The sequence below is a fragment of the Chlamydotis macqueenii genome, chromosome 2, assembly GCF_036417535.1.
Source record: "Chlamydotis macqueenii isolate bChlMac1 chromosome 2, bChlMac1.mat, whole genome shotgun sequence".
Classification (NCBI taxonomy): domain Eukaryota; kingdom Metazoa; phylum Chordata; class Aves; order Otidiformes; family Otididae; genus Chlamydotis; species Chlamydotis macqueenii.
In genome coordinates, this window is record NC_141557.1 from 7048908 (window position 1) to 7076830 (window position 27923).

Here is a 27923-nt window from a genome sequence, read left to right on the forward strand (position 1 = left end):
AGCGGCGGGGGCGAGCAGCGGCGGAGGCCGCGTCACGTGGCGGTGGCGGGCGGCGCATGCGCCCTGGGGGCGGCGCTGACAGGCGGCGCTGACAGGCGGCTGCATGGTGCCCGCCGCCCCTCCGCCGCCGATGCAGTGAGGCCGCGCCGGGCCGGGCCGGGCCGGGGGAGCCGGCGGCGGCCGCCTGGATGGTGGCGTAGGGCCCGCAGTGCCGGCTCCCCAGCATGGCGAGTTACCTGCCCCCCTGCGTGATAGACGGAGGCACCGGGTGAGTGCGGGGAGGGGGTGGGACCGGCGCTGCCAGGCCCCTTTCTGGGGAGCGGGGGGGGAGAGGGGGTGTCTCCGCCGTGCCGCTGCCCCCCTCCCCCGCCCCAGCCGCCTCCCGCTGCCGGGAAGGCCCTCGGCGGGGAGTCACATCCCCTCCGACGGGTCCGGGCTCCTGCTGTGTGTCCCGGTCCCTTCGGGGCCTGTCGCCCCTGGGGAGAGGGGTCTCCCGCCCCACCGAGTCTCTGTGCCGCTGGGGCGGCTGCTGCTGCTGCCCACCGCCCTCCATCGAGTACCCTCCTCCTCCTCCTCCTCCTGCCCTTCCTCCCCATTGGGAGCTTGGAGTCCTGCTGTGCCCCTGCCGTGTGCCCCGGGCTGTCCGTGTGGCTCTGGGGATGGTGTGTCTCCATGTGCCCTTCTCTCTTCTTGGGTCCAATTTTTGTTCATGTTCTCTGACTTTAAACTAGCGCATAATTAAAATGCTAAAATTTGGGACGGCTTATTTCAAATGACTGCCTGGAGACAGAGGACACATGTTTGCTTTGCCTGGGAGCCGTGAGCCGGTACTGACTGTGATCCAGAGGCAGGTGAGGTGTGCTTGCTTGGCTGCAGCATCTCCTTCGTGCACAGCTCCGGGACCGCAGTGGCCTTGCTGGGTTGCATCTGGCCTCTAGCTGACACGTGCGTCTTCTTGAACCTTCCCAGGTGTTACCTCCGGCCAGCAGCGAGATGGGAGCTGGCTCTCTTATACTACTGGTGTTTCTTGGTCATTGGGTCATCCCTTCTTCACCTTTGTCACATCAGTGTGAGATTTATTCCGCATTTAGCCAAACCACAATTTTTGTAGCTCAAATCTTTGAGGACTAAAATGAATCTGAATTGCAGAGGCTGTGCTGGGGAGGTGTTTCAGGAACAGGTCTTTCCTACCTGTCTGTAGCTAGAGAAGACCCATTGGATATACCAGTTCTGCTGTGCCTCAGAACTGGGAGGTGTGAGAGGGAGCTATAATTAAGGTGATACTGAATATGTGGTGTGTTCTTGCTAATATATTTCCTTTGGCCCAAAATTTATCATAGAGTCATAGAATAGTTTGGGTTGGAAGGGACCTTTAAAAGTCATCTAGTCCAGCCCCCCTGCAAGGAGCAGGGACATCTTCAACCAGATCAGGTTGCTTAGACCCCGTCCAACCTGCCCTTGAATGAGGCACCTTATACCTAGTCTAAATCTACTCTTCTTTAGTTTAAGACTATTACCCCTTGTCCTGTCGCAGCAGGCCCTGGTAGAAAGTTTGTCCTCATCTTTCTTATAAGCCCTCTTTAAGTGTTGAAAGGCTGCAATTCTCTTCTCCAGGCTGAACAACCCTAACTCTCTCAGCCTTTCTTCATAGAAGAGGTGCTCCATCCTTCTGATAATTTTTGTGGCCCTCCTCTGGACTTGCTCCAACAGGTCAATGTCTTTCCTGTGCTTTCCTGTTATGGACAGCTCTGAGGAGAGGAGATGAGACACCAGTCCATGAGTAACAATTCAGCCAAACACTTCACTTGTCAGGCTGTGCCTCAGTGTCATTGATTGCATCAATTTATTGCAGTAATAGACCTTTCCTTTGCAGGGAATTTGCAGCACTGTTTTAATTTATGTAATGCTTGGGAAGTTACATTTAAAACTTCCAGAATGGAGCCATCTTAAAAGAAACCCCAAACCAACCAAACAAAAAAAACCCCAAACTCCAGATAACCAGAGGAAGCACTTTCCAATGATGTAATTTCATACTACCATCTCCTGAAAAGGTGTTTCGTATTTTGAAATATGTCTTTATTCAACAGTTGCAGAACTTTCAGAAGTCTCTTGTCCTGTTTCTGTTTATACCTGAGCTCTGTCCCCTCAGTGGGGAGTATTGGAGTCCACAGCTGGAAACTTTGGGAATAGAATAGACATTGGGTTCCATCTTGCTTGTAATTTTGCCTGTGCGTTAGATATTCCTTGGGAGTTTCCCAGGTTCCTTCTATTTATTTGCTGAAGATATTTAAAATATCTGTTCTCCACAGAACTGTTGGTATTACAAGAATATTACTCGATGATTTTTAAGAGTTTTTCAAGGAGAGAAATGGGAGCTCTAGGTGGATCCTTTAAAAGGCCATGGTATAAACTACAAAATCCAGAAAAAGGATTAAATGCAATGTCTATCTCTTGCAGAAGACCTCTTTTGCTCTCATTTTGTGGAGTGATTCCAGTGTTGCACTAGCAGTAGATGCTGCTGACCAACAGTTGTACGAAATGAGTAAGGACAGAGAATGGTTTATTGTGTCTTTTCAGAGAAGTAATAATTTAATTAGAACTTCTAAAATCTATTTAGTGCTTGCATGAGGAAAAAGCGGTGGAGTCTTTGTGTGTGGCTGTGTGTATCGGTTTGTTTCAGGAAGCATTCGGATAGTCCCCAAATGATGTGACTTCGCATTTCCACGCCTCCAAACGAACTTAATTCTTATGAGACAACACGATGTCTCTGTTGATGTGACTTCTGCTTGGCTTTGCTGCCGGGCACTGAAATGTGGAAGTCTTTTCAGCAATGAGACTATTGAATTTGAAATAAGTTGTTTTTGCAGAATTCAAGAAGAAATAAGAATCTGAACCAAAGCAGCCAGAAGAAGTAACTTGACTCATTGATACGCAGTCTCTGGAATTTTCCTCTGTGTGGGCTGAAAACCTTCTTACTGTTAGAATGAATCTACTTTAGGTTACAAGCTTCAAACAATTCATTCAAATTATTCATGAAAGGGCTTTCAGATGAAAAACTTGGAAGAGCATAATGGAAAGGAAAAGGTATATGCAGACATGCACTGTGGAACATTATGTATATAAAATACACTTTTCTGCTTGCATCTCTGCTACTGAATGAGGTGCTTTGTCCAGGCACTAATCCCTCTTCTTTTCCTATAAGAGGATTTAAGAAGTTTGTGAAAAGACTCTTTTTGTTGTTGTTGTTGTTTTGTGCGTAAGGAGCCTGGTTTAATTTACTGTTGTTTGCAGCCATAGGCCTCTGTACTGTAAAATGCTGGAATTTCTCAAAAAGAGTCACAACAGGTGTATAGAAAATAGGTACAGACCTTCGGTGAGAAAGGTCACTGTATCGTCATAGCAGGAGCGGATAACATTCCTTTTCTCTGTTGAACAGATGACTTGAACTGTTCACTCTTTATTCATAAATTTTACAGGAAGTGGTAATAATTTGCTATAATCTTTTTACATTAATATTTGCAAATTACTTGTCCTACTTCAATTTTGATGCATTACGTCTTCATTTTATTTGCGTGAGGTTTTCCTCGTGATCGGTTTATACATTGCTGTCGGTCTTTCTGTGGAGAAGGGCATGCTATTTTTAGTTAGGACTACCAGGCCTTCTTGGTGTTGCTGTTTTCAGTAGCTTTAAACTTCCTAACTAGTTTTGTTAACTGGCATTTAGCTGTGGGACATCAGAACGCTAGTAGGTGGGTGTGCGAAACAAAGATGTCTTTAAATACCTCTCTCCTCTTCAGTGTGTGTGTGTATTTGCAGACACTGAGGAATACTTCTATTTTGGGTGTATTTTATTGAAGTCACTCAATTTTTCTTTTACTAAAGAAAAATTAATTTGGCAAAGTCTTCCTGTTGAGCTTAGAGGTAAATACTTGATTTCTGGGAGAAGTGAGCTGGACTTGTTTTAGAACTTGAAGCTTGGGGTGTTTTTTTGTTGTGTTGCTGGGCTATTAAGAACAGCTGGAACCTCAGAATGTGCTACATTTTCCACCTCTTACTCTATTTCTGATTCTACATGAGTTGCTTTAGCCAAATATTACCTCTGGTCTTTACACGTGAGACTTGTGAACAGACATTATTGTAATTGCTGCTCTGGGTCTGAGGAGCCTGGGTTAATTAACAGTTGTTTATAATCACAGGCTTCAGTCCTGTAAAGTGCTAGAGTCTCAAAAAAAAGCAATGGCTCTAACGTACACTTTATTCCTATAGTTGCTGCTGGTGCTCTTCAGTAAATTGAGCAGACATAATAGATTTTTTTTTTTTCCTGTTTGATACTTCCTCCTTCATCCCTTCTTTCTTCATTCCCATTCCTTCATCACATCGTCCTTCATTTCGAAAGTGTCTTTGCACATCTTCATGGAGACCCTGTGTAGCGAGTTTCTCAGGCAGGTTTGTAATGATGCTAGCACGGTCTGTTTATGGCAGCATGGCATCACAGGTGTTCTGGCAGGAATAACTGTTAGTTATTTAGCATCTTAGCTGTCAAAGTGTTCTCTTTACAGGGTTATTTTTTGCTTGTTTACAGGACTTTCTTAAAGCATTTTGCTGTGGGTTTTTTTATTTTTTTGGTTTTTTTTGTGGATCTAACCCATTGTTTTGAATATCTGGACCAAAAAGCAATAGAAATGGATGAAATGCTAAAATGTTCACAGTTGGGCCTTGCTCTTTTGTATACTTGTCCAGAGAGAAAATTGGATGTCTTGTATTTTGAAATGGATAAAGCACCTGCTTGAGTTTGAGATTTTAATATGTCTAAACTATGTTATTCTCATGCTTTAATAAGAATTTTCCAAAACACATCTCCTCTCTTTAAAATGGTTGAAGGTGCAATATCTGCTTCCAAGTTTGGTCCATTTGTACATCTTTGCAGTCATTTTTCTGCATAAGTTTTTCTGTTTTTTTCATGGTAGGGCCTCAGAAAAGAAGGGGGTTAGGACTTACCATTCCTCAAGCAAAAGCTAGTGAAGCTAGTTTGTGTACTAACTGATCACCTGGGAAAGCCAGGATGAACTAGAGAATGATCTTTATTTTTAGAAACTGCTTGTTTCAACAGTATGTAATTTTCAGATTTTTTTTTTTTTTTTTTTTAATGAGTAGACCCTTCAAATCCCCTTGCGAAAAATAGCCTTAGTCTATTGAATCATTTTTGTACTAATCTTTAATGCAGTCTCCAGTATCCCATATTTTGGAGAGTTTCCAGTAGGTTCCTACCTCACTGGCAATAAATCTGTTACTTTTAATGGAATTAGGTTGGAATACTGATTATCTACACGTTCCCTACAGCTGTCTCTGTAATTTGCAGATCACAAGACATTGTATTACCATTACTCTGCTAGGCTGTAACCCAGGAGAAGGAAAACCATGTTTTTAGATGCTTAAATATTAATTGGAGAAGGGACTGGAGACCAGGTAACCTCTCTGACTGTTTAAGTCCAGAGCCTTTCAGGTCGATGAATATTTAAATATCTTGTATAAAAGGGAACAGTCTCTGTAGGAGGTCCTGGAAGTGGGTCACCCAAACGCTTTAATGTACTCTTGGGTGTGGCTCTGGAAGGTGGAATGTGCTTGAGTCCTGCTGGGCAGAAGAAAGATCTGGGACCAAGTCTGCCATCTACTAAACGAATAGGCTACTGGGTAAGAAGGGGCAGCACAACCGCATTGTTTCTCTTCCTTCACTTCCTCAATGGTTTTGAGAATAGTCTGAGTTTCCCTTCCATCAGTTTTTGTCAAAACACCTGAAATATGGCCATGTGTTCAAGTCTGTCTCTTGTTTTATCCTAAATAGATTCCCCCCGCCCCCCCCCCTTCCTTGCTTCAACATTGAACTGAGAATTTAGTTATTCTCATAGTTCTAGTATTAATACTTCATGGGTTAATGGCATGCAAAAGAAATCTTTCCAGATGTTGTGTTCTGTGAGATGTGCTCTTTGAAGAGAGCTGTTTTTCACTGATGCTGAGAAATAAGCTTATCCCTAGTTTTAACTGGAATTCATTCACCTAGTGACAAACCAAATAGGTAAAATATTGAGCTGTAGGCTTTTGGTCACATTCTAAGTTACTGTAGCAGAGGGATCTGATTCCTGCTGGAGAGGGAAGGTAAAGCTGTTGCAGACTGATAGCCCACGTTGACTTTTAGAGGGTGTTTTCTTCTTAGTACTGTGAGTGGGGGTGAATTTAGCTTGTGTGTGGAGGGGGAAAAGACGGCAAACCAAACTTACCTCTTGGCCAAGGTTTAGTTTAAGAAATGAGTTGTGGTTATATTGCAGGAACCTTAATTTTTTTTTTAATATGTAAATACACACACAAAATTGTATAAAAAGTATATATACGTATTTACATGCTTAGATATATGTACATATATGTATATATTGACTTTGGTTTTTGTCACTGGGACATGAAGGGCTATTTTCGTGAGGTTTCTGCCTGATTGCCATTTCTAAGTTGTACAACTAGGTATCTTGAATCCAACAACGGCTTCCTTGGTCCTCACTGTGTGCATTTGAGCAAAACCTACTTCAGAGAGAGAAACGCAGAGGAAATATCCTGTAATGCATCTGAAATCCCAGCGTAGCTCCTGTTGTTGCTTGTTATGTTTTAACAATATTCCCTTGGTAGGCCCCATTCTAAAATGTGAAGAAACTATGCAATGATAATCATAAAAAGAATTCTTACTAGTAATGGCCTTCTTTACAAATCAGTCTAATTTAATGTCCTGATTATATTTTCTGAAGAGCAACAGAAAGTATGCATAAACATTTAAAAGTAGACTGAAAGCATATACCCATAAAACGATGATTAAAAATACGACAAACCCTGCCTCCCAAAACAGAGTCCTTGTCTTTTTAGCCTTGGGGAAAATGGCTTTTCTGACTGTTAGTTGAAGTCTATTGAAGATACAGCTTTGAAGAGATGTTGAAATATAATATATGAAATTCCAAGGTAATTGCTAATTCAGTTTTGATTTAATTCCTTTATGCAAGCAAAATGACTTCTAATGAGTGGTTTTATACCAAATACTGCATAAAGGGGAACTTACTGTTTAAGCTGTTAATGAAGAAGTAACCCTCTGCTTTAGTGATGGCATAATACTGTTTGCAAATATTGAGAGTAGAACGTAGGCAAAGATCCTAAAGTCACTTTAGGACCTAGGTTGTGATTGGTCTCATTTGAGAATGTTGTGCTTTAGGTTTTGGTGGTAAAAATGGATGTGAGTCATGTTAATTTCTCTCAAAGAATACTATTATTGTACTTCTATTCCTGTGTAACGGCGATACAAAAGAAAGACTTCAATCTCTGCAACCATGCAATACATTTTGTTGGTTTTTTTTTTTTTGGAAACTGCTTCTAAATTGTTGTTGTTTCCCCCTCCCCCATAGGAATTAGAGCTGTTTTTCGTAGTCTGGGATGTTAATTATTTCTAGTTGCTAAAGATCTGAACTACCTTGCAGTTTGTACTACCATGCAGAGATTTTAGGTTTTGTGTGAAAATTCCTTTCCTTTTTTGCTTCCCCAAGTTACCACTTTATTTTTTTCTCTTGTTCTTTTAGTTGTTAAAATGGATATTATATGTATATTTTGGGTTTTGTGTGAAACCTATATGTATATATTAGATTTTTTTTTGAGATTTCCTTTTCTTTTTTTACTTCCCAAGTTAACAGTTTCTTTTTTTCTGTTGATCCTTTACTTGTTAAAGTAGACATAACGTATATTGAAAGAGACGGACAATGCTTTACACCATCTGCTGCCCATTTCTAAAACGGTTGTCAGTGCACGCTTACTTTGGTGTAGTGTGTACGTGTTACTACACACACGACCTGTTTATACCTGTGACTGAGTGGTTTGTGCAAGGCCTGAAAGGGAGTTGTATCAGGATTGCAACTAGAGTTCCGAACTGTGGTTTGTATGTAAGACGCCCTGTTGTTTTTTTTTTTCCTGCATTTGACAATATTAAACAAATATGCAGTCTAATAGCACCTTTGGTTATGGTAGGTTTCTGAAAGGTAAGATCTGCACAGACCTTTTTTTTACCAAAGGGTGGAATGTGGCCTGCCTAACTTGTCATAGCTAGTCAAGAAGGTGGAGGAAGTAAGAGCTGAGTTTTCGGACTTCATAGTTTGAAAAAACACTACCAAAATTTGTAAGCTGAAAGTGTCTGAAAAATAAATAACACCTAAAATATTTACCACTTCTGAGTTTTCTTCTCAGCAGGATGACACTTGAAAGCATAACCTAGAAAACGTAGATGTGGTACATGATTGTTTGGCCTTTACTTCAAGAAGTGTAGTGACTTGAAAGTTTGTTGAAAGGTTTTTTTTTTTTTTTTTTTTAACATCTAAGTTGCTCTAATGACCTTGTGATCATTCTTTTTCTAGGTATACAAAACTTGGCTATGCAGGAAATACAGAACCTCAGTTCATTATCCCATCATGTGAGTAATTTTGTCCCTCTAAATTCTAATATACACTGCTATCACTGAGCACTTTCCTGAGTCAATGACGTGCTTTCCGACTCCCAACTCAGCCTTCATCGTCTCTTGTCCGTATTCATTGCGTTAGCATCTTTAGCTAGAGTGTAGCTAAACAGAACTCCTTGTTTGCAGTTAGCTAGGACTGTTGCTCATTAAATCAGCTCTTGGTTGCTATGACAAAGATGAAGAGAATTCCTGTCCAATTTCCTTTTTATCTCCATTATTTTTCTGCCAGGACTCTTGAGTAGACAGAATGCAATTTACCTCCTGTCTACCTGACACCATGGTTACTGCCTGGGTAATCTGGGGAAGGCTTCCAATCAAATTAAGTACTAAAGTGCAGGTGGTGTCTGCCTTATTTACATTGTCTGGGACTGTAGACAGTTTAATATTCAAAAAAGTTGTTCCTATTAGAAGATGATTCTTTTTTCCTGTGTATGTTTACCGATTAAAATGGCTTTGCCCATTTAACATACTTCTGTTGAGCAGATTTACTCTTAGTTTTTTTGATATGTTAAACTTGTTTAAAATGTTATACCTTGCTGGTGTTCTTGATTTTAATTGTCATTTTAATAGTTTCTCTCAAATGTATTTCTCTCTATGGATTTATAAATAGTAGCACTGACTATGTGTTTATGATGGCATCTGTTATCTCGTGGTTATCTGCAATTATGTTAAACACTGCCTTTTACTTTTTGTGAACTTTGTCGATTAACTACTTATTAATGGATCTAGGCTGCCTTGTAGCTACTCACAGTAGAAGATATAAATAGAAGGAAATAATAAAGGTAACTGGGGGCCAAAGAGTTGGGGTGGGCATGGTCTTTACCAGATGTAGCTGCAGTACTGGTTCTAGTTTTACTGTTTTAAGTATTGTAAAAAATTCAAACCTAAACCACTGGTAAAGACTTAAATGCCTTATGTTAAAGAAGTGGGATAGCAAGAGTTTCCTGTGAATTTGTTTATAAATCCTGTTTTATAGAACTGTAAACTTGTTGGGGCTTAGATGTGTTTCCAAAAGAATTGTTTGTATGTCAGTAATTTTTGGTGCTGATAGTATTTGGTGTGTTTGTGGGTGATGCCTATCTACTCTGCATTTTCTACTGTATGTTATTTAGATCCTGATTATGACCTATTAAAAGAAATCTGTATATACATACGGTTATGTTTTAAGAATACTTTATTCCATTTTTATTTATAGCTTGACCTAGATTGTTTTTTTTTTTTTGCTGTCTCATCTTCTTGCCTATAGCAGCCGTCATCTAATAATTTTAGTGATAGTTGCAGCCTGCTAATAGGAAGCATAAGTGTCTCCAAAGATTTCTCTGCAGCGCTGCAAATTGATTTCTCCCCTCCCCACTTTCTCCTCCTCATCAATGGGGATAATGACTCCAGTGCTTATTTCTGAAGCAGATAGTTTATTTTCTCCTTCTCCTGTGCTCTTTCTATTAATTCTAGAGTTGAAACTCGGAAAATCATGTTGCTTACTGAGTTGAAGAGTATCTCCCGTGGAATGCTGTACTTGCACAGGTTTAGTGACTGCTGCAGTCTGTAACAATGGATTTTAAAGATTATTATTTCTTTTTTCCCTCTGATTTGTTATTTACATTAATGGGGGTTGGGTGACCAGAATCCTGCGTGATGCAGTGAGAATGAACTCTGCTATATTGGCTTATCAATAGATTGCTTACATCATTTCTGCTTGCTGGAAACTGCTTTCTATATCCCAATTTTTATTTCTGGAGAAGACTCCTTAGGTAAATAAGTACTCACTGCTTGATATTTAGCTGTTTTAATTTTGTTTTGATTTGTTTGGGTTTTATTTTAAGGTATTGCAATCCGAGAATCAGCCAAAGTAGGCGACCAGGCTCAGAGGAGGGTAATGAAAGGTGTTGATGATCTGGACTTTTTCATAGGAGATGAAGCCATAGATAAACCTACCTATGCTACAAAGGTAAGCATTCAGTGTTTTTAAGAAGTCTTTCCAGAGTTTCACATATTTATTGTTATATAATATTGTAGGCCTTTTTAAAAGCCATTTAAAACACACATTTGCGTTTTGTAAAGTTTTTTTTGTTGCTTTTTAAAACTGCATGATTTCATCATGGCTTTACCTTCTTTAAAATGTTGGTTTTACTACTGCTGTCCTGTGTGATTGGTGCTTGAACTCATTGATACATGCAGCTGTTCAGTTTTCAAAATTACCAGCTATTAAAATAGTCATAAACACTGAATATTGAAATTCTTGCTAGAAGTGTATCCTCTTAATGTGGCATGTGAACTGGGGAATGTGTTGGATACTTTTGCTTCAGGGGATGTCCTAATTGTTTTGTGGAGGGCTGTCTTCAATGCAGCTTTTCTGTGAATCATGTTTTCCATACCGTGGTAAAGGACTTCTTGTACTTACAAAATGTTACTGGCTTATGACTTATGTGGAAAAAATAATATTTTATACGTCCTACTGTATTACTTAAATGTCAGTTATGTTCTTAGCATTGATCAAAATGTAAACATCATTCCTGCCAGATTTTTTTCTTGAGAAAGATATAGCCTATACGGTCTTTATTTCTTTTTATAGATTGGAAGGCATATTGAAGCCAAGTATGATTCTCAGTTTTATAAATGATAAAATTAAATGGTAAAATATAAATGATAAAATCAAAACACAGTGCTGCAATAGAGCAGTAGCAGTATTAGGAATAGAGTCTGGATTCTAACTTCTAGTCCTGCAAGACAGAATCGTAATTTGAAGTACCTGGGAGTAGGAGATAACTTTAAATAGTGCCTCTAAATTAAAATTAGAATGGAGGATTTGATAAGGTAACCATGAGATGAGGTGATTTCATTCTTGCAGGAGGTGTAAGGGTTTGGGGACTTAGTGCCTCTAAATAGTGCCTCTAAATTAAAATTAGAATGGAGGATTTGATAAGGTAACCATGAGATGAGGTGATTTCATTCTTGCAGGAGGTGTAAGGGTTTGGGGACTTAGACTGTTCCTATTTCTGGGTTTGTTTATCCTTGTACGGTCTAGAGTGTTGACAAGTTTTCTTGCTCCAGTGGCCTATACGACATGGTATTGTTGAAGACTGGGACCTCATGGAGAGATTTATGGAGCAGGTCATTTTTAAATACCTACGAGCTGAACCTGAGGATCACTATTTTTTAATGGTGAGTTAATGAGACTGGGTAAGAAAATATTTTTGTAAGAGGAAAACTAAATAATGTTCCAAGCACAAGTAGCTCTGTTGGAGGATTTTTCTCTTTTTGTCTTCTGTTTCTTCAGCAACTGGAGTGGGGGGATGGAAGGAGAGGAAGGACGAAAGTAATCTATAAAGCTGCATTATAACTAAATTCTGTTAATTTTGCGATGCAGGCTACTGCAGGTTGGACTTTGTTTTCAAAAAGCTTCAGTCACTTTGTTTAAACTAAATTCTGTTTGAAACTTTGTATTTTGAGTGCCCTGAGAATTTAAAAAGTTTGATTACCATAAAAAGCTAATCAATATGTGAACTGGTAGGACTTTATTCAAGTGCTTTTTCAAAACTTTTTTTTTTTTTTTCCAGACAGAGCCTCCGCTGAACACACCAGAAAACAGAGAGTATCTTGCAGAAATCATGTTCGAATCATTTAACATACCAGGACTTTACATTGCTGTTCAGGTGAACAAAGTGAAAATATACTTAGAATGTACAGTGTAGCTGCAGTATGTATAGTCTTTTGTATGCATATGTCTGAAATGTTTCAAACAGTATTTTCTGAGTTTGTAAATTACTACGCTGTGGCTGCTTCTAAATAGAAACTCTTTCTTATGTAGGCAGTGTTGGCCTTAGCTGCCTCTTGGACGTCACGGCAGGTTGGAGAACGTACTTTGACTGGAATTGTCATCGACAGTGGTGATGGAGTGACCCATGTAATTCCTGTGGTATGTAGCAGGATGCATTTTAAAGTTGTCCGTGGTTTGGACAAGTATAGGGTTTGTTTACTGTAGATTTAAATAAGAAGTGTCAAGTGAAACTTTATTTTTAAGTTTTTAGTGTTGCTTGGTTGTTTTGGATTTTTTTTTCCTCCCTTACAAATGCTGTGAAAATAATGTATTTTATTCTGTGAACTTATTTCTGCAGTTAATTTAGCTTGCGGACTATAGGAAGATCGCAGTAAGGAATTGTCAGTCCATCTTTTAAAGGCTGTTTCTATGTAAAAACCTTGTTTTCCGTTACTGTGATGCCTCAGTTCTGTTTAATATTAATGCCTGTCACAGTTTTGAATCTCCTTTATGCCACCAATGTCTGACAAGAGAAGTCCTAACTTGTGTGATGTCTGCCATTTGGACTGGTTAATTTAGCTGACAATGTGTGCTTTTTGTATGATTTTGTTGGATTTTAGAAGTTAGTGAACTCTGGAAACTAAAGCTTGTATAAATGCATGTTCGTATACATGGTCAGTCTCAAACGGCTTAATTATGTTAGGATGTTAAAAATATAGAATTATTTGTGCATACTGACATCTGTTCTGTTGATGTAGTCTTGTGTATTTCTGAAGCATATAGTATGCTTGAATGATCAGTTATTTTAGAAATGAAAATTTGATTCCTTTTAACTTCATCCTGCATTTTTATATTACTGGGGTCTTCTCAGTATTTTCTTCATATAGAAATGCTGGTTAAAAACCCATATTTACCATTGGAAACTCTGAAATGTGTTGTGTTGTTTTGTTTTTGTTTTTGTTTTTTTTTTTTTTTAAAAAGGGAAGAAATAGTGTTGGCTCAACAATACCAGTGTCTTTAGTAAATGCCTCCTGAAAAAAGTTCAGCAAATAGATTTCTTGTTCTCTGTTGTGCTTATTATTACATACTACTTATTTGATTTTTCTAGACTTAGAATTCTGATTAATTTTATACTTTTTCCTGTTAATATTTCACTCTCAAAGAGGACACGAGTGGTCTGTTTATATTATGTTTGCTTTTCAGATCATTCCTAAAAGGAATTATCTGACCAGGTTTTGTCTTCTAGATGTGTGCAAGATTTTTTTTTTTGTCTATCACTTGTATCTCTATTAAATAATCAATATGTGTTTATATTTGGTAATCAAAGTCTTTTAAGTAAAAATAGTATCCACTTTGCAGTTGGTTGCACATTTTAATAGTAATTTTACAGTTTCAAGATTTTACTTTCAGTTAAAAATCAAAACAATTATAAAAAGGAATGTTAGTTTTGCTGTTAATTATTGATACACAGTAGGTTTTTCCCCTAAATATTTTTTTTTCATCTCCTCCTACGTAGGCAGAAGGCTATGTAATTGGAAGCTGCATCAAACATATTCCTATTGCAGGTAGAGATATTACTTACTTCATTCAACAACTCCTAAGGGAAAGGGAGGTGGGAATCCCTCCTGAACAATCTCTGGAGACAGCAAAAGCCATAAAGGTACATCCTTCTTTATCTCTTAATAAATAAATAAAAGTCTTGAGCTGATTTTTTGACTTTTAACAAGTTGCCAGTGGCTCTCTTAAAAATGGAAATGTAGGCAGTGTGTTGTAATTACACAAGCTTCTGATGGTTTATCCAATCAAGTGCGGGGGAAGGAGAAAGAGGAAGAAAATCTTCATGCTAGACTGTTTGGAATGAATATGTTCTGTGGGTTAAATTAGCACTTTAAGCTTTAGATTTGTTTAAAATTTGTTTTTTAATAAAAAACAGATGTATATAATGTCATTAGAGTGATTGTGTGGGTCTGATCTTGCAGTGAGAACTTCTTTATCATCACAGACCTAATGTTTGTGATGTTTTCATTTTGAGAGAGACTAATCTAGATGAGTCAGTGTGCAATCTTAATGAAACAAATAGGCCGTCTGCATCATCTTGTAGGACTGAGTCTCCGGTAGTCATTTGGGTGAGAACATCTGTTGAAGAACCCCATCTGTAAGAATACTCACATATTTTTGGGTTTTGGTTGTGTTATACTTGAATTCGGTGATGGAATAATTGTACTGGCATTTTTTAATGCATGGTATTTCTTAACAGGAGAAATACTGTTATATTTGCCCTGACATAGTGAAAGAATTTGCCAAGTACGATGGAGATTCTCGAAAATGGATCAAACAGTATACTGGCATCAATGCAATCAACAAAACCAAGTTTGTTATAGATGTCGGTTATGAAAGGTTCCTTGGACCTGAAATTTTCTTTCATCCTGAGGTAAGAATAAGGACAGGGAGTGCTAAGTTATGAAAACTTCACTATGCGAGTGAAGAGATGGGGGCAGGGAGGTACCATCATTTTTGGTGCCAGTGCGCCATCACGTGGAAAGAAGGTGTCAGTAAGTCTCCTGGCTGCAAGCCACGTCCAGCCTCAGATAGCTGAAGTGTAGGAAAACGTGAGCACAGCAGATAATTATTTTTCTAACATCCCGTGTAACGTTTAAAACGTCTTTCTCTATTTCTGTGAAGACCATCAAAATTTTAGAAGAAATTCATTGAATTTACAGAGTTTATGTAGTATTTTCATTCTTTGTTTCAGCATTGGTTTAAACCAATATGCCTTCATATATATACTTTATATATACACTGTATATACTATACTGCTTTATTCTGTGTCCAATCCCTTTGGGCACTACTCTGCATGGTAGCATTGCGTTGATAATATTCTAAATCTTGGACACTGGCTTTTGATACTGAGTCAATTGATAAAGCATGGCTGCTAAATTTGTACTTGAGGGAAGTCCATTGAAATCTCTGTTGGTGTGGTTGTAAATAACATGTACGGTTCTGGGAAACACTGCAGTACCTAGTCTGGTTTTTGGTAGTTCAGTTTGAGTGAGCTTCAGGATATTGTGATATTGTGGGAGAGGAAGGAGTCAAGCTTTAATATGTCACAGCATAGCAGAGAAGGTACTCTCAATTCCTACACACTCCATTCATAACCTGTAATACTATTAAAAAATATAATCAAGATCCACATTAACACTGGTGAAATTTCCCTTTGTCTACCCTCCTCTTGTCAGAAGAATATTAAAAAACCTCATTCTCTCACCTTTTGTTTAAATTCCAGCCTCAATCTCTTGTGGTCAGTTTGTAGCCATCTGATATTGTGCCAGCATTAAACCTCTGGGCTAAATAGCTTGTTCTCCCTGCTGTTTACCCCTGTGATCTTACAGAGAGGCATTGAATTCCATGTCAGATATCATTTTAATAGCTTCTCTTTCCATAGGCCATTTAGGAACAGAATAAAGGACTAATTTCAATTTTCTTCATTTCTTGATAGTTTCTTGGCTCTGTATTGAAAAAAAACCCCAACCTGAACTGACTTTCTAGACAAGAAAAACACTCTAGATGATACGTACTGCATCCAAAGGGAATTTCTCGCTGGACTTCATTAACTCCTCACTTCAAGGGGTATCAAGTTAGCTAGGTAAAAGCTGCCTTTGATAAACTGTCTTGTATCCAGCTTACAAAATTTGTTCTGAAGTCTTTAATACTCTTAAAGTTAGGCTTTGGGGTTTGTAGTTACCCAGATGATTTCTCCACTTTTAAAATCAGATATTTTACTTGTTACTCTCCAATCATATGGCATTTGCAAGCAGACTGCAGTTTCAGATGTCAGTTCTCTTGTCCCCGTTCTGGGAGGGTGTTATATTCTGCTTTGAATGCCATAACTCTCATTTCTACTTATTCCTTTTGCCCTGCTGTTTTATCAGGATCTTTATGGAAAGCTCAGGAGAAGTTTTCAGGCTGTAGTTCATTCAGATAAGAACTCTCCATGTGAAGAAACACTGCTTCTTTCTTCTCTTTTTAATTTATGTGGCTTCATGTTTTAGCTTCTTGCATGATTAATTCTTACTGTGGAAATTAGCTTGAATTCTTGGGGATTTTTCACATCATTCTTACGGCTCCTGATCTCCAAGCCAACTTCCTTTGCTAATTTCTCTTTCAGTTCAATGTATACTTGTTGTATTTTGGCTTTTGTTATTCATCCAGTCAGATACTTCATCTTGTTTAGGATGTGAATCCCAAATAGTTTCTACACCTTTGGGAGAGTTTTAAAGTTATATAATAATATATCTATAACAATATATTATTATGTATCAATAATTCATTTAATTTCTCAAAGTTTAATCTCTGAAAGGGCAAAACCTAGGTTATGAACTGTTCTGTTTTTTTAAAGCTCATGTTAAGTTTTACGTGGAAAATTGCCCCTAGTCCAGGAATGTTTTCTAGCATTAGCAGCTCTGACTTTCTAGTATTTATAAGTGCAAAGATTTACATTAGCACTGCATTGATGTTTGCAATGATGGGGACTTGCACTCAAGACCTTAGAGTATTTATGCGTTTTTACATATTAGAGAACCTGACTTTTTGGTGGGAATTTAATGTAAGTATTTTAGTAGAGTTAGAAAACTTTTTACAGGGGAACATTCTGATTTGCGCACTGGTATTTTTGATTTCACTTAAAAGGAAAGACAGGACCACATTGTGCACTAACAGTATGTTTAATATTTTAGGAGAACTCAAACTCATGTCACATGCAATAGTAGGTCCGTAGCGCATAAATTGTAAACAGTTGATTTGTGACCAAGGAAGATAATTTGAATTTCTCATCAGAAAAAGGAATCCTCATTTCCCTTGTATAGAAGGGGGTTTGTTATAATGTAGAATAAGTGGTGAGCAGGAGTAGTATTGACTTTGATTCCCACCTGCCCCTTTTAAAATTGTGATTACGAACTCTCTCTGCAGGCTTACTTATGCCTTTTTGTTTCTCTGTTCTTAGAATGAAAAATCTAATGCCTGTTCTATTTCATTTTAGTTTGCTAATCCTGATTTTATGGAATCCATTTCGGATGTAGTTGATGAAGTTATACAGAACTGTCCCATTGATGTCCGGCGTCCATTATATAAGGTATGGTCTTGTGTTATATGATTCACTTAATTTATTTGAAGTCTAAATATCAGCATCATAATAATGAAGCATATATCTATCTACCACTTCCCCCGCTATGAGAAATGTGAACTTTGAATAGAAATAAAGTGCAAGTTAAACAAAGTGCCACTTATGAATGAAGAGTACTTGAAAATTGCTACTTTCTATTCTTGAAAGAAGAGTTATCTATAACATTGGCTTGATACAGAGGTAAGTATTATTCCAGAGGACCTGAGGCAGAGGGATGTTATTTGTATCTGACATTTGTAATGTGAATTCTTGTGCATTAGGGTCTTTGGCTTTTTCCCATTTTAAGGATTATGTCATAGTCTCACCCCTCTCACTCCACTCTGCCTCCCACTTTATTAAGCAGTGGTTTTAAACACTTCTTTTTTTTTTTTTTTTTTCATAGTCTTGACTTGCATCTGCCCGCTGTCTGCTGTTTTAGCCAGGTATTGAACCCAGTATTAAAGTATGTGAAGACTTAAAATCTTTAAGGACACAATAGGCCTGCTTAAACTTGCCCAGGGTATAGTCCAGAGAGTGGTTTCAATCGCTGATTCTTTAAGCAATGAAAAGGAAGGTGCTGACAGGCGTAGCCTATGGCAAGTGCTCTCTGTATTGGCAGCATATCCTGTGCTTTCTGGTTATTTTCTGCTTGTGCAGCAGCAGTGCCCTTCTGGAAATAACAGCATAAAGTAAATAGCGTGGAGAGGTTTGCTTGCTCATGTAAAAGGTAGAAGTTTCCCTCAGAATGAGTGTTAAGTTCCAACTAAGTTGTATCTCAGGGTAATTAGTAACTATTAAGATTTTGCAGTCTACTTCTGTAGTAAACACGCTCTGTAATCTAGAATGAGACATAGTGCTTCCGAGCAAATCTGTGGAGCAGGTCAAAATGGGAAGTTAAACTACTTAACGAGCTCATTTGTGGAGTGAATTTTGTAATGGATGTCTTCAGGGGCTTCAAGCTTTCGTATGTTGCAGAAGGTTTTAAGAAACTTTTAGTGTCTGGTTGTGCTTAGGGTCTGTGCTTTTTCTCCTGAAAGCTGCCAAAGAGCAATAGCTTCATTGCTTCCTAGGGTAGGAATTAGTACTGATTTCTGGAAAGTGGTGTTGAAAAATTGAGGTGAAGTTACTCTTTCCTCACTGTAATCAGCAGGCAAATAACTTTGCCTTGGCTTGCCACTGATTGAGACTCTGTTTTTCTGTTTTCTGTTTTTCGTTATACTTGCTTAATTAAAACAGTGTTACACAATAACCTATGGAATGTACTGATAGATGTCAGTAGTTATTAATGCTAATAGTTGCTGTCTTCTTTCAGCAAGGTCACTGCAAAGGGGTGAGCATCTCTGCTCTCATTATTTAAAACAGTGTATAGGTGCAGAAGTCCACTCATACTTCCTCTTAGTTTCTGTGATTTATCAGTTTCACTTGCCCACAGTGCTGTGTGGTGGTCAGACAGGGCTCTGTGCCTTGGAGCTGAGTTCCATCAAATGTATTTGGATTCTTCCTCAGTGTTCATGCAGAAAATACGTGCAAGTACCCTTCTTGCAGATTATATGTGGTATGTAGCCTTTGAAGCATTGTTCCACAACCCATCTTTTTATGTCCTGTGGTGTTTCTCTTTTCTAGTTTTATTGCCAATATCCATGTTTCCCAGCCTGATCAACATCTCTCTTATGAGGCTAGTTATCTTACCTTGTGCTGATGTTTGGCCCAGCAGGACCTTCATAAAACTGACTTCTTCAATCAGATCCCGTAGCTTGTTGCTGTTCAATATCAAGTACAAACATTCTTTTGCACATGATGAAGTCTTTTTAATTGCGGAATGGTTGCCAGCAATGCACTCTCTTAATTCCCATGATTGCACCATCTTAATATAATTGCTTGGGAGAACTGATTTATATTCTTATTCTGTGTCTCTCTGTGTCTCTAACACAGAGTTAAGAGTTCTGGATTGTTTGACATGAGCTGCTTTTTGCTAAAATGGAAGAAAATAGGTAGGCTGCTGGGTTTGGTACAAGGGGACTTGCATTGAAACTTGAAGAAATAAGGTAGATTTTTTCTTTCTTTTACAAACCTAAATCTTCAGAAAGTTGAATGAAATTTAAAGTGAGTGCTCAAGTGAAATGAGAGAGAAGTAATTTTGGATCCCTCAGTGAGGGATTGCATCACCCTTGGCATCCTTTGGGAAGAGTGGTGTCTAGTCCATCTACTCTTTTTTTTTTTTTTTTTTTTTTTTTTTTAGAATTCTTTAGCTTCCTTTTTTCTTAAAATATTGTTCCACAACCTTTCCTTGTACTCCTTGTACTTATACAAATGTATAGTACAATGCAAGCTTGCATCAGTGGGAAACATCTGCTGGTATAGCCACAACAGATACTAGCGTTGGTTATTTTCAATACTAGTTGCTATTTAAAAAAATATCTTTTCAGCCTAGAAATACTCTGAAACTTGTCCTAATCTTTGTCAGTGAGGGTATGAGTTTTGGCACTTAGTGTCAAAAAAGAGTAGGAGAATTTAACTATATGCACTAGCCAACTGTATTATAACTTTAAGGGTGGACAAAAGGCTTTTTGAAGTTCTAAAAACTGCTTGATATTTTAATAAATGGTATTTTTGGTTTTGGTAACGGGTTCAGAACCTGTCACTCTTACTCTACACTCCAGTTCATGTTCCTTTTTCCCCATGCAGAGTTTCTCTTTAAGATTAGATGGTAACAGGAGATGAGAACAGTATTGGCAGTTCTGAGGTCTGTGCCTTCTTCCAGTAGAAAGGGTGTAAGTGTAGGGTCACTGGTTGTCCCCACAATTTCTTTCACCTTTTTTCTCTGCTGTGTTTTTGGCACAAATAGATGAAAGAATTGAGGATGAGTGACGTCTGAAATCAGGTAAATTCTGTCAGAAGTGTCTCTGAAAGATCATAGCCAAGTATGTTTAAATAATCGTTATTCAAATAATGATGGATCAAGTTGTAGCATCCTTGACCTCAAAATTTTCAAGGTAGCTTCTCAGGCTGGAAACGTTGCATGAGGTGGGAACTGTAGCCTACTGGCAAGTGTAGTGTTTTGCTGTAGATAAATCATCTGGGTTTTCAGTGGAAACACAGATGCATGGAGACAGAATTTTAAATATATTGGCTTATTTCCTTAGAGAAGATGACTTTTTAGCTGGGTGTGCAGCTATTATAGACAACGGTGAACTTGAGCTTACTGATACAATTAAGGTTTGGACTGTTGACTGTTGACTGCCCAACTCTTAACGAACGATCCTCAAAGCCTGGTGAGATCTGGGGTGCAGGAGACTAAAGGGGTAGTAAACATCCCTGTAACATCACTTCTAACTTGAATCGGTGGTTAATACTTTGTGTAAAAACAGCTTCACATGCCCTGTGTGGTGTGTAGATGGCGCTGTCGGACTGCTGTGCGGTGTCCGTTATTTGCTGTATCAACTCTATTCTTGTTTTTCCCCTTCCTGAGCAAAGGACTGGATAGGGTTCAGCTGTGACTCTGGCTTATCTATGCTTCAGCAAAATGACAGTGCTTGCTAAAAACTAGTAAGCGCAGAGTGGAGAGGCTGTGTGGGTAAGGTAAGGCTGGACAGGCTGCCAGGCCATTAGGTCTGTGTTGTATTGGCACCAATGATAAAATGTGGGAAAGGAAAGGTATTCCTGCTACCTCATGTGGAAGCCATGTTTATTCTTATCACAGCTGTAATTAAATTTATAACATTACCCCTGCTAGCTGGTTTAACAGTAGCTCAATACATCACCGTATTTTGTGGTTACTTTTGTGTCTGAGTGCAGGCGTATTTCTGTGGAACAGCATGACCATAAGTCATGCTGAAATCTTTTGTTGTTACTTAAGCTGTTAAATGAATTATGAAAATAATGATTTTAAAGAAACAAATTGTCGCTTCATCATTAAAAGTCAAACTTACTTAAAAATAGTGTTTCTCGTAATACATTTCCTTCTTTGTAATATATTTGTTGTTTGATATGTATAATATTTTTCCTTATGCTTTCCACACAGTGTTGGCAAATATTGCCCTATTTCAACTAAATTAAAAGAGACGTGTAGCTTAATTGATTCACTTGCTCATGAAGTGCTTGGTTTCAGCTTGTGAACTTTCCAGTTTTTACCCATAATAGTTGTCATGAACAGTCGTATATTGCTGTCATTATGTGTCTCTGGTGGTGTGATTGTGTCATGTTAAACAAATAAGCTATTATTTGGAAGGGAAGGGAAACCGGAGTGTGCTGTTGAAGTTCGTATTTACCGGAAAAGCAGTGAATGATTCTCAGTTTGGTGCTGCAAAGTCTGAAGTGTCCAGTTGAGAGTGTGCTTGTACCATGTTACAAAGTGCAGTAGGAAGGTGCACAGACCAGTTCAACATCTTGTCTTTGGTAGCGTTGAGTCCTGCAGAAGCTAATTTAACCTTTTGGAATTTTTACGTAAGCTTTATTTGAATAGACATTTCTGTTACAGTAACTGGATTGTTTTGATAGGTAACTTCATATCTCTGCAGCATTGCACTTAACAGGTATAATAACGGAAATGGTTTGGAAAGAAATATCCTAGAGTCCATAAGGTATGAATGAGGAGTGAGAAACTTCCTGCCAGCCCTCTGGCATGATTGGTGTTCACTCCTCAGTTTCCTTCCGGAAATGGCCTTTATTTACTTTTTGTGGTTAGCTTTTTCAGGTGTGTGGAAGGTCTTCAACCCTCTCTTCTAAGGGAACACATTATTTTGAAACAACTTGAATTTTCAACCACTTAGCTGTAAAAGTAAAAATCAGCTGGAGTTTTTTTCTGTCAGATGGTATGGTAGTCAGTGTTAGTTGTGAAACCTGTGGTCTGCTTGGAGCTGTTAAACCAGCTGAAGTGTGTTTGAGCAGAGTAAGATCAGAAAAAATCTTGTTTAAAGAAATCAGCTGGAAACAGATATTTAAATCCTAACTTCCTTGATGTCATTTTCTGGGAAGCCAGAGAATTTCCAGGCAGGCTGAAAACGCAAACATCACCAGTAAGCTTTCTCCACAGGCGTATTTAGCATGGTTCACTGTTAAATTTTTTGTTGTATGGTTACTGGATTTACTATGTTGTGTTACACTCAGTTATTCTGCAGAAAGTATTTGCTGTGGGGGGTGGTTTCTTGGTTTTTTTTTTTTGTTTGTTTTGTTTATTTATTTTTGTTTGTTTATTTTTGGGGAGTTTTTTTGATCTGATGGTCTTTTCCCACTTTCCTTGGGTCCTTTGTAAGAGGCGAGTGTGGTGCTTGAGGGGTGAGGAATGTGTATGGATTCTGCTTTCATTGTGAGTGAGGACTACCAGGCTTCTGACCTCCTGGCAGAAGAATGACCTGCTGAGTTGTGATAACTTACTGAAGCTCATACGTGACCAGTCTTCTACTAAAGAGTTAACACAGATTTGGTCCAGTGCTGACAAAAAGTGCAGGGAGCAGGGGAAATGTAACTGTGTAATTAACCATCTTTTAATGGCAGTTGGTGTCATCTAGTTACTTATATCCAAAATTCTGCTTGGTCTGGCTTGTCCAGATGTGTGATAATAAGATGACTCACCTTTTCAACAATATACTTTAGTGTTTTGGTTCTCCTTGACCAGTATTATTGTTAAATTTCTTTCAGTGTGTGGAAGTACTTGAATAATCATAAGCTGAGGAAGGTGTAACCTCTTAGCTTCTAGCCCTGGAATGATGAAAGATCCTCCCAATGTTACTGTTAGCTCTGTAGTTGCGTGAGTTGGTCTCGGATGTATTCAAACAATTATTCCCAGGTGTATTCTGAAATCTATTTTTAGTGGTAGCATTGTCCACTTTATGGACTGTACTTGAAGTTTAATTTGCTTTGACTAGAATTATTGCTTTCATCGTCTTTGCCAACTTCATTATCTCCAGATAATATTTTCTGATGGCATCTTTTTAATCGCTATTTCATCACTCAGGGTTGGTTGTTGTCTTTTTCCTCATTAGCAATTTTCTTTTCCCACGTGGAGTACGTGACCATTTTGAGGCAGAGGAAGAGATGTTCTTGTGTATCAGGAGAGCGGGGGGAATCTCCCTTCTGCTTTAATTTTAGGACCAACTGTGGTTTCTGGCTTCTGCTTATCCATATGGCTCCTTTCCTCTTCTCTGGCTTTTTCTTTCTTCTGGGAAATGTTTCAGAAATGTTATGGGGATGTGTGCTTTTCTTTTAAGCACACCTGCCTTGTTATACATGCTTTCCTACTGTAGATAATGTGAAGCTGTGAAAAAAATGAGTTTTTGCTACTGTAATGTTTTTTTACGATATGCAGACTCTTTCTTTTCCCATGAATAAACAAACAGCTTTCTTCTCACTTCACAAGTTAAGAACAACATTTTCCTTGTTATCTGTTCCTTAAAATCCAAGCAGTTATTCTGCACCCTGCAAGTGTGAATGCTTATTATGCATGTCTTTGACTCTTAAGATCTGTGTGTGGGCTTCCTGACTGAAAACTGTGGTTCAGGGATCCTTTCATTATGTGCACAGTCGTGGTCTGCAGTGTCAGAAACTGTTACCTGTGTATAATGAACTCTTGATCTCAGTTGAGTTCTGTGTGGACACATGTCTAAGGCACATGAGTAGTTTTAGTGAGCACTAATTGGCACGTTGGGTTGCAGTTGCAGCAGTATGCAAGGGCACACGTGATTTTGTCACAGAGTTCACTTTTTCTGGTTATGAAATGCATTTTTGCTGCCACCAATATTATGTTCTAGGGTTCCTGTTTTGAATCGCCCCCACATTTGAAATGGCTTCTGCATTAGTCTATGACCCTGCAACATTATGAGAATTAGGATGAGACATTCTAAAACCCCCGTTTAGAATCCAAGTACAAGTGCAGGCTAAGAGGCTTTTGGTTCTGCTCTGAAAACTAAGTAATACCAGGCAAGCAGGTGTAGACAAGAAAAGTGAAAAGCATTGTACCTTTCTTTCTCTGTACTGCAGTCCTCTTTGGAGGTGTGGTACCTTTTGAAAAATCATTGGACTTGTTGGTTGCTAAGTTTAACTCTTAAAATAAATAAAAATGAGTTCTAGATAACTTCACAGCTTTTGGAAAGACACTAACAGTGATATGATGAGGCTAGAGCCTTCTTTGATATCAGGGCTAAAACTGCTTACTATGAGCATCCCTGGGAAACTTTTTGATGTAGAGTCTTGCTTCTGTTGCTCTACACTCATAGGGTACTAGCTCACCACATTAATGGAATCCTTCTCTTTTGTAATAACATATTCTATATGAAACTCTTCTTCAGAGGGGGGAAAAAATAAAGTAGGGGACCATGGACCTCCTGCGGCAATTCAGCAATCCTTAAGATGTTCTGTGTAGCTTGCCAGCTTCCTAATGATGTTGAGATCCAAATAGTCACTTCTGCAGTATTGACTTTTGGGAAACTTACTTGAAGATGGATTTAAATAATGTGTCTTTAATTTCTGTACAGAATGTGGTCCTCTCAGGAGGATCCACGATGTTCAGGGACTTTGGACGACGACTGCAAAGGGATTTGAAAAGAGTGGTGGATGCAAGATTGCGACTTAGTGAGGAACTCAGTGGTGGTCGGATAAAAGTAAGTAAGAATTTCAAGTGCATTGATTACATGAGTACTGAGAGAAATAAAGTTCAGAATTTTCACCTCACTGGTGAAAATGCAGTGTTAGAAAATGAGTAATGTACATTATGTGTTGTTTAACATGTCGGTGGCGTTGCGATGTATGACGTGCCTTTACAGGAATCTTAAAGTTGCTGTGAGCAGTCTCTAAGGACATTTCTGGTTTCCCTTCTAGGAAATATGTAATCTTAGCAGTAGGCAAGAAGGATCTAACTCTTGTGTCTCTCAGCATACTAATTGAGAAGAGTTTTATGACTTGGCCTCCTAGGGAACATGGCAGACTGAGTAATAAGTGTGAGATAGCGATCTGAATGGAGAGGTGAAGATGGCTGGGTATGAGCATTTTCAGTTTGTAAAAGTCTTGCCAGAAAATGTAAACCAACTAAATATGAACTGTTTTTCTTAGCCCAAACCAGTTGAAGTTCAAGTGATAACACATCATATGCAGCGTTACGCAGTTTGGTTTGGTGGTTCCATGCTGGCTTCAACAGTAAGTCTTTATCAAAATTGTTCTGAATTTTTTTTTAAATTGCATATTGTCTTCTGACTATATTTGATCTGAGTGCTAAGTTTTAAACCTTTTAATTGTGACAGCCTAAATTGTGTCATGTTCTGGAATCCTTGTACAACTTTTATCTCAGTCTAATTTGTACAGGGCAAGTGGGAGCTTTTCTTGGGTAAGGATATAATGATTTGCCATAATTCTAAAGTAGTTTTTATACGATAGTGGCAATATGGTCCCTTTATTCTTGAAGTCAGCACTAGAGATTAGGACTTTGGGAATACAGGATCCAAATGAATGGTCTTAAACCCAAGACAGAAGCAAATACAGGAAAATGGGAGCAATTCCTGTCTCCACATTGACATTTCTTATTGCTGTGTTTAAAAGCAATCTTCTGTCCAGACAAACTTCTCTTGATTAATTGTATTCATATCCTAGTATTTCTAGTTAAAAAAGTAGTACCACATCATTGACCAGCAGGTCGAGGGAGGTGATTCTCCCCCTCTACTCTGCCCTGGTGAGACCCCACCTGGAGTACTGTGTCCAGTTCTGGAGCCCCCAACACAAGAAGGACATGGACCAGTTGGAGAAGGTCCAGAGGAGGGCCACGAAGATGATAAAAGGGCTGGAGCACCTCTCCTCTGAGGATAGGCTGAGAGAGTTGGGGCTGTTCAGCCTGGAGAAGAGGAGGCTCCGGGGAGACCTGATAGCGGTCTTCCAGTACCTCAAGGGGGCCTACAAGAAAGATGGGGAAAGGCTGTTTAGTAGGGCCTGTTGTGATAGGACAAGAGGTAATGGTTTTAAAATAGAGGGGAATAGATTAGAAATTAGGAAAAAATTTTTTACGATGCAAGTTATAGAACACTGGAACAGGTTGCCAGAAAGGTGGTGGAGGCCCCATCTCTGGAAACGTTCAAGGCCAGGCTGGATGAGGCTCTGAGCAACCTGACCTACTCAGGAATGTCCCTGCTCCTTGCAGGGGAGTTGGACTAGGTGACCTTTGAAGGTCCCTTCCAACCCTAACCATTCTATGATTCTATGATTCTATAAAGCTGCAGTCTACAAAAATGTTAAGGTGTTTGTTTATTTGTTGATTTTTCTGCTTGATATATTCTTACACTTTTGAGGGCATTTGTTTTATATTTTCATAGCCAGAGTTTTTCCAAGTATGTCACACCAAGAAAGACTATGAAGAGTATGGCCCTAGTATTTGTCGTCATAATCCTGTTTTTGGAGTCATGTCATAAATAAAGCTCGTCTAATGAAACAAGATCTCTGATCTGGTGAAGAAACTCATGTAATGCAGAGGAAGGCAGCAGATACTGTAAATACTGAAGCAAGATGTGGTTATCTCTTGGAAGCATTTGGATCACCATTGTGCACTCAAGCACAACGTCCAGCCCCAAGTCATTTCGGTAAAAGCCATTTCTCTGCTGACTACTTTAAAGCCTATCCTTCTTTCTTCCTAGATGTGAGGTAATTGAAAATAGGTAAGTCTTGGTTTAGGAGGTTATGCAAATACTACTGAAACTGAATCTAGAAGAACAAGGCAGTGCTTTACTGCTTGTTGAAAGATTTATACCTTTCCCACTTGTGCCCTAATTCTGCAATCAAGTCTTTAGCAATGGAGCACTAAATACCACATTGCCTTCAGGGGAATTGGAATGGATGCAGGTACCTGCCCAAATGGATTAGATTGCAGGATTGGGACTGTTCTTTGTAAATGTAGGTTTTTCATATCATTTTGTATTTAATGATATTGGTAGGGTGAATTGATGACTAGTTCTAAGCACGAACAGCTATCAATGTCATGGAGTGATGTTACGCATTTCCAGGTGTGAGGCATGTATTGGAGTTGTGCTGGTATTTTTTTGGCAAAAAAAAAAAAGCGCACCATGTATGCTAGAAACTGATTTGTTCTTGTTTGGATGACACAAACTAAGTGATTTACAGTATTGTATGAAGTTTATTATAGCCACTGTTACTTTGTTTTGAATTTTCTGAAACTGTTTTACAGAAGATGATGTTTTGTTTTGATGTTGGTGAGTGGTGGATGACACATGGGCCTTGCACCAGTGAAATAAAAGCTGTTAACATCTTTATGAATGGTTGTGGTAGTCATGATTTACATACTTCTCCACTTTCTTTCACAAGGTCAGCTTTCCATGTATGTCTGTGTGGGCATGTGGCATAGTTATATGTGGCCTGCAACCAGTTTTAGCCAGGTATTGAGTTAGCAAGAGGTGCCATTTTTGCTCCACGCTTCTGATATAAGGCATGGACACCTGGTTGTTTTTTTTTTTTTTGGGGGTGTGGGGGGGAAGCTTCCTTCAAAAAGC

General features: G+C 38.8%; 1 protein-coding gene across 1 annotated transcript; it reads left to right on the forward strand.

Annotated features, from left to right (window-relative positions):
* Window positions 1-79: 79 nt before the first annotated feature.
* On the forward strand, window positions 80-27686 carry ACTR3B (actin related protein 3B). The gene is made up of 12 exons (XM_086742051.1): window positions 80-268; window positions 8430-8485; window positions 10354-10478; window positions 11582-11692; window positions 12088-12183; window positions 12339-12446; window positions 13804-13947; window positions 14545-14718; window positions 17323-17415; window positions 24915-25040; window positions 25489-25572; window positions 26736-27686. Exons 1-12 carry the CDS (start codon window positions 225-227, stop codon window positions 26829-26831), a joined length of 1257 nt encoding a protein of 418 aa, XP_086598177.1. The 5' UTR covers window positions 80-224; the 3' UTR covers window positions 26832-27686.
* Window positions 27687-27923: the final 237 nt, after the last annotated feature.